A 5,683-nucleotide genomic window follows, 5' to 3' on the forward strand; every position below is an offset into this window, starting at 1 on the left:
TAATTTCTACAGTTACTTTATACAACTATGCAAGTTTAAACCTCTCCACTAATATTAGGCACAGAAGCCACACTTCATATTCAGGGAATTTTATTGTGAAAGGAAGGAATGGGACGACTTCATTCTGCACATTCATAGAACACAATACACTACACATAAATGTGTGTGTGCGTTTAATTTAATTAGTTACATAACTTTAAAAAGAAGGAAAAATGTGAAATGAGCAAAATAAAAATAAAATATAACTTTCTTTAATTTTGAAAAAGATAACTCATAAAAATGAACTAATAGCTAAAATATTATTTTTAGTAGTTCTGTAAAAGTCAGGCTAAACATTTTTAACATTATGTTTGTCTGATAATATACTGGTATACAAATTAGCAAGATAAAGTGTGGCCTCAACACAAAGTCTGTTTCCATGTTTGTGTCTTACATGATCAGGAATTGAGCAACCAAAATTGGCACATCGTCCCCCTGAAGGGTCTTATCTATCTATCACATTTTAAGGCTAGTCATGTTGCCAAGCAACCACCATCCAATTGACTAAAATAAACCCTTTGCAATGTTTATGCACCTGGAACAGCTTATAAAAGCATTGTATAATTTTATTTTCATGGCAGAAATATCTAACTCATAACCTCAAACTTTCATTATGCGTGATATATTACTATGCCATCGGCTTGGCTAGCAACCGCTTAACAACAGACTAAAATCTCAGACTTAACAAAATCATGGGCATGTACTGGTAACGTAAAAATGTCAGATAATAATGGTTCAATAAATTTAATCTAACACATAAAAGGAATCCGTGGCAGTGAAAGGACGTATGCATGTTTTCACGTGTATGTTTATCAAATCATGTTTCCAGTACATGATTCCAGATTGGGCAGTGAGACCTGTTTTGATATATCAAAATGAAGCTTATTTTCCTTAAGTCAAAAAAATGAAATCCATGTAGCTGAGTGTTGAAAAACAGGAGACTTTATTGTGTAAGATGCTTTTAACTAAAGAGCAATCAGTTCTTCCAAATTTCCACTCTCGATGTCAAACCCAATGTCAGAGAACGACACATAACTTAATTCAACATTTAATCAAATAGGTGAAACTATTGACACCGACTACAGGAAGAGTGTAATACAGAAGTAATACAAACTACTGTTTTTTTAATGGTTTGTATTTTTTTTAAACATTGGATTACATTTACATAACTGAAATACGAAGAAAACAGACTTTAGTGAAAGCTATAGCCATATATACCAGTGAAACATGATCTGCCCTTAATCTTTAAAGATAACATTTGCATGTATTTTATACAAAATAGATTATATCAAACAATATCAGGGTAGTGCAATTCTGTCAGGCTCTGGTAAATTTTACTTTCATATGGAGAGTCAACATTTTAAATTTTCTTTTTAAAGTGACCAGTAAATCCTCACAGAACAATACATGGGGTCCAAAGCCACGACCTTTACAAAAGACATCTTTAAAATAAAACAAGAAGTACTAGAAGTTGGATAGTAAGTGCTACTCAAAATGTAACTTGAATACTTCTTTTGTTAATTTTTGTTTTCTCCTCTGCTTTGGTCACTCTTATATAAATCTCCACCAGTCTCTCTGTCCCACTCCCTCATTTCCTTATCTTCAAAAACACAGTGAGCTTTCATGTAGACGTTTTCATGGACTCGTAGAATTTACATTTACTTCACAAGACAAACATGTTCAACACTTCCTTATGGATTTAACACATCTACCTTTATCAAACACAAACCAACAAACAGAAAAATATTTACTTTCTTGACTCATTCAATGTACAAAAACGACTGAGCAAAATTAGTCATATCAAAGAGGATCAAGCCGATGTAATCAAAATCACAGAAAATATCATTTTTACAATAGATCAATCTCTAAAAGCATCGATATATGTTAAGGGTTTATCTATTTCCTGATGTGAAATCTTATTTCTATGGCTCTCTGGCTCCCTTTCGCAAGGCCTTTAATCGAGCATGAAGGTGAAATGCAAAAATGTTTTGTAGTCTTAGATGATGTTTACATTGCACTAGATATGCCAGCATTGCTATATGCGCCTATAGCCATTCAGAAATAAGCATCAATATGGTTACATCTACATGTTAAAGCTGGTTTTCTGAAGCACCACCACCTTGGAACAACTGTAATACCATCTCCAAGTTATCCAAACAAATAGTTTAGTCAAATTTTCTCTAGAATAATCAACACACAGTGATGCGAGCAGCAACAAGCCCGTGTTTTTTTACAGCACAAGGACACGCAGCACAGTTAGAAGGTGGAGCTGAAAGCCTGCACTGTCAATGAAACAACCCTGAAGCGAGTGACCACCCCTAAAAGAAAAAAAAAAGAAGAAGAAAAGATGGCTCTTATTCAGCAATGGCTTGTATGCTTCCAGTGCCCACTGTGCTGTTAGCCGTAACTAACATACAAATGACCAGTCTCTATGGCAACCTGCTTACCTGGTCTCTGCTAATTGGCATTCAGAGTTATGTGCAGCAGAGGGGTGAGTACTGTTCAGAGTAAACAGCTGAAAACCTGTACAGTTGAAATTTAGGCAGAGAGGCCTGACAGTCATAAGACACATACGGAGGAAAGTAACTGTACTCTACAGGAGGTGGTGAAGGGCATTTTGTTTTAACACTTCCGGCAGAAGCCAGCATACAACTGCACTGCATTTTGCTTTGGCCATCACACAAGCTGGTATGGATTTTCACATTACAAATGTATTTTGAAAATTCAAAAATACAATTTTTTTGTTGATCACAAAAAGGTTTATCGTACAATTGGCTAAATGATAACAATCAGTACTTTAAGCTGGTGTAGGTGTGACACTGAACAATCCTTTTTTTTTTTGTAATTATTTTTGTAAATAAATGAGCACCCTGAAGCAAAGTTACAACAACCACTTAATGTCAGATCAGAAGTACTCTGTCACATCTCCAGAAAAGAAAAAACCCAAAACAAAACGGGTTTTTCCATTACATTAGGAACAAGTAGAGCGCATCCATGTGAAGTAATCACTCACTTCCTGAGGTTGGATTCACAAATCAATAGACCAACGTTTTGAGCTTTAGAGGGGAAATGTTTTTAAAACATAGGTTTCATCAATTATGGGTATCCATTTCACATCCAGTATACAAAATAAATATTTTATTTTAAACAAATATATTTTTGTATTTTCACAATGTTGGCACAGCAGCTCCATATAATAAGTCCTGATTTTGCAAGTACATTCAGCTAATGGTAATTAAAGGGAAATATTAAATCAAAATGGTATCTTGAAGGAAACCATCAATGTTATGCCTTCATTTCCTATCATGAGTGCTATGTTGCTACCATTTTTGAGCCAGTTAAACCTTTTACTTTGAAAAATGAAAAAATGACAACAATCCTAATGGTAGTACCTTTTGGGGTCTGACATATTGAAGTTTTTTCTATTGTTTTATGACCTAACACAAATTTTTGAAGAGCAGACAAGCAATACGAACTAGCAAGTCACTCCTACCTCAATTATGGTTAAAGCTGCATTATATGGACAAAAGATATTTTCAGTCCCATTGCCTTAGGCACACAAAATCAAGCACCTAGCCACGCGAAATGCTTTTACAAACATTTGTGAAAGGAATGAGGGTGGTGTTATAATAGCTGCAAGAGACTGTTGCAACATATCAGTTCGTGAAATTTCTTCCCTCCTAGATATTCCATCATCAACCGTAAGTGGCTTTATTGCAGAGTGAATGTGTTTAAGAACCAACCATTAAGTTACAGAGCGGGGTCACGGAGCACTGTAGCATGTAAAAGTCGCTCTGCTGACTCAATAACTGCAGAGTTCCCAACCCACCTCAGGTATTAACATCAGCACAAAAGCTGTGAACCAGGAGCTTCATGGCATGGGCTTCCACGGCTGAGAAGCTCCTGTACAGTAGGTGTAATGTGTATGTGGCCCAGTACTTTTGTCCATATAGTGCATTTACTAAACTACCAACCTCAGTCTGAATGCAGCTGGAAATGAAAGGGCGGTTTAACTTCAAGCCAGATTTAATTGACTCATTATGTCACTTTTCAAACAGACAGCAGGCCCTTTGATACTTCGGATGGCTTTTTCAAATGCATTTTGGTTATAAAACACTTTTTTCCCCAAATGCAATTAAAGCATAAAAAACTTTTTAAAAATAGAAATCCTAAATTTAAGTCAGTCTGCTCCCAAGTAGTACAAAACATTAAATGTGTCTTTAATTTTAATTTTAGCAGTACCCATTTAGATCAAAGCTGGCTGAAGCTTAAGCAAGGAAAAAAAAGCTATTTGTAGGTGCATTCATTGTATACGCTGGGTAAACTTTTAACAGAATTTAATACTGACTGGGAGAGGCAGCAAATTTATCTAATATACTTCACATGGATAATAAAATATCAAAAAAATTTGTTTTGGGACTTTTTTTTTTTTTTTTGCAAAGTGATAAAACTAAACATTTAACATTACTTATCTGTACCATAGGCTGTGTTCCTACATGCAGAACAGGAGATAAGAACAAAAGGGAGAGTTTTCCACATTAAGAACACTGAAACGGCAGCTTGGAAATAGAAAACAGAAATGACAACGCGGAAATAGAGAAACAGACAAATCATGTGGAAAGATGTCGACATCAACTTCTAATGCAAAAAAACCTACAGCTTACAGTGGATGGCTATGAAGAGCGTAAAAACTAAAAGGCACTGGTTTTCCCTCAGGTACATCCTGTGTAAACATTTGGCTGAGTGAGTGTGTGCGTCTCTTGCTTCTGTATGTGACTTGAATTGTGTGCCTGCATAAAATAAATAGAGAATATGTCTCTAGCGGATTTCTTTTCTCAGTGGTCTTGTGTAGAATTGTGATTTGAATAATTTCTGAAGTGATAAGTAATTCACAGCAGGAGGGACACTAGGCTTGAACTGCTAATCCTTTCAAGTCGCAAAGTATACAAGGTGTAATGTTCTTGGAGGAAAAGGTGTTTGTACTCTATATGTTAGCTTCTCTGTGAAAACTGCAGTAAAATACTAGAGGCTTGAATTAATATGAGGCACATAGCCATTGTAAGAAAGCATTAAAAATACAAGCACAGGGCTATGGGTGTAGAGTAGGTGAGGGAGGACTGAAAAAAAAAATTGCCCAAAATGCATCCACCCCAAGAGACATTCATAGTCCAACTAAGAGGAAGGGCTATAGGTCGGTTATAGGATACTATGGCAGGACTAGGACTGGGATGGGGGCTTGAGGCCACAGGTATTGTGCTCCAAGATTAGGCTGAATGGCTGAGCCCCGAAGGGGCGTGGCAGAATTTCTAGAGGAGGCCCAGGAAAAACTGAGAAACTGAATCAGAGCGATGAGGGAGGCAGGATATGTAAGCTAGGGGCCCCTGGAGAGGTATATGTGCAGGGCAGGATTTAAGGCATTGATTCACAATTTAAGGCAGTCATTTCTGATGAAACAGCAGAGCTTTGACGTTTCCATCTTTGAATTTTGGTATCTGGTTGGAAATGATCTCTGCCAGCATCTCCGGAAATTCCACACTGAGGGTTTTATTCACAAAGGTGTAGAAACAGATCTGGAGAAGACCCTCGACCATCTGGTTAAGACACAAAGAGGTTAGTAAGAGTTGTTTACTCACTTTACTTAAAA

The 5,683-nt window shown here is 36.4% G+C and overlaps 1 protein-coding gene across 1 annotated transcript in view; it reads right to left on the reverse strand.

Moving 5' to 3' along the window:
- Nucleotides 1–959: 959 nt before the first annotated feature.
- LOC102196331 (glucocorticoid receptor) overlaps nt 960–5,683 on the reverse strand; it is a 67,686-nt gene continuing 62,962 nt past the window's right edge. The window contains exon 10 of the mRNA XM_013909490.1: nt 960–5,679. Within this exon, the coding sequence (XP_013764944.1) occupies nt 5,478–5,679 (202 nt within the window). The 3' untranslated portion in view covers nt 960–5,477. The remainder of the gene's footprint in view (nt 5,680–5,683) is intronic.

The sequence above is a fragment of the Pundamilia nyererei genome, unplaced genomic scaffold (assembly GCF_000239375.1).
Source record: "Pundamilia nyererei isolate P.nyererei 1_Seehausen unplaced genomic scaffold, PunNye1.0 scaffold00026, whole genome shotgun sequence".
Classification (NCBI taxonomy): domain Eukaryota; kingdom Metazoa; phylum Chordata; class Actinopteri; order Cichliformes; family Cichlidae; genus Pundamilia; species Pundamilia nyererei.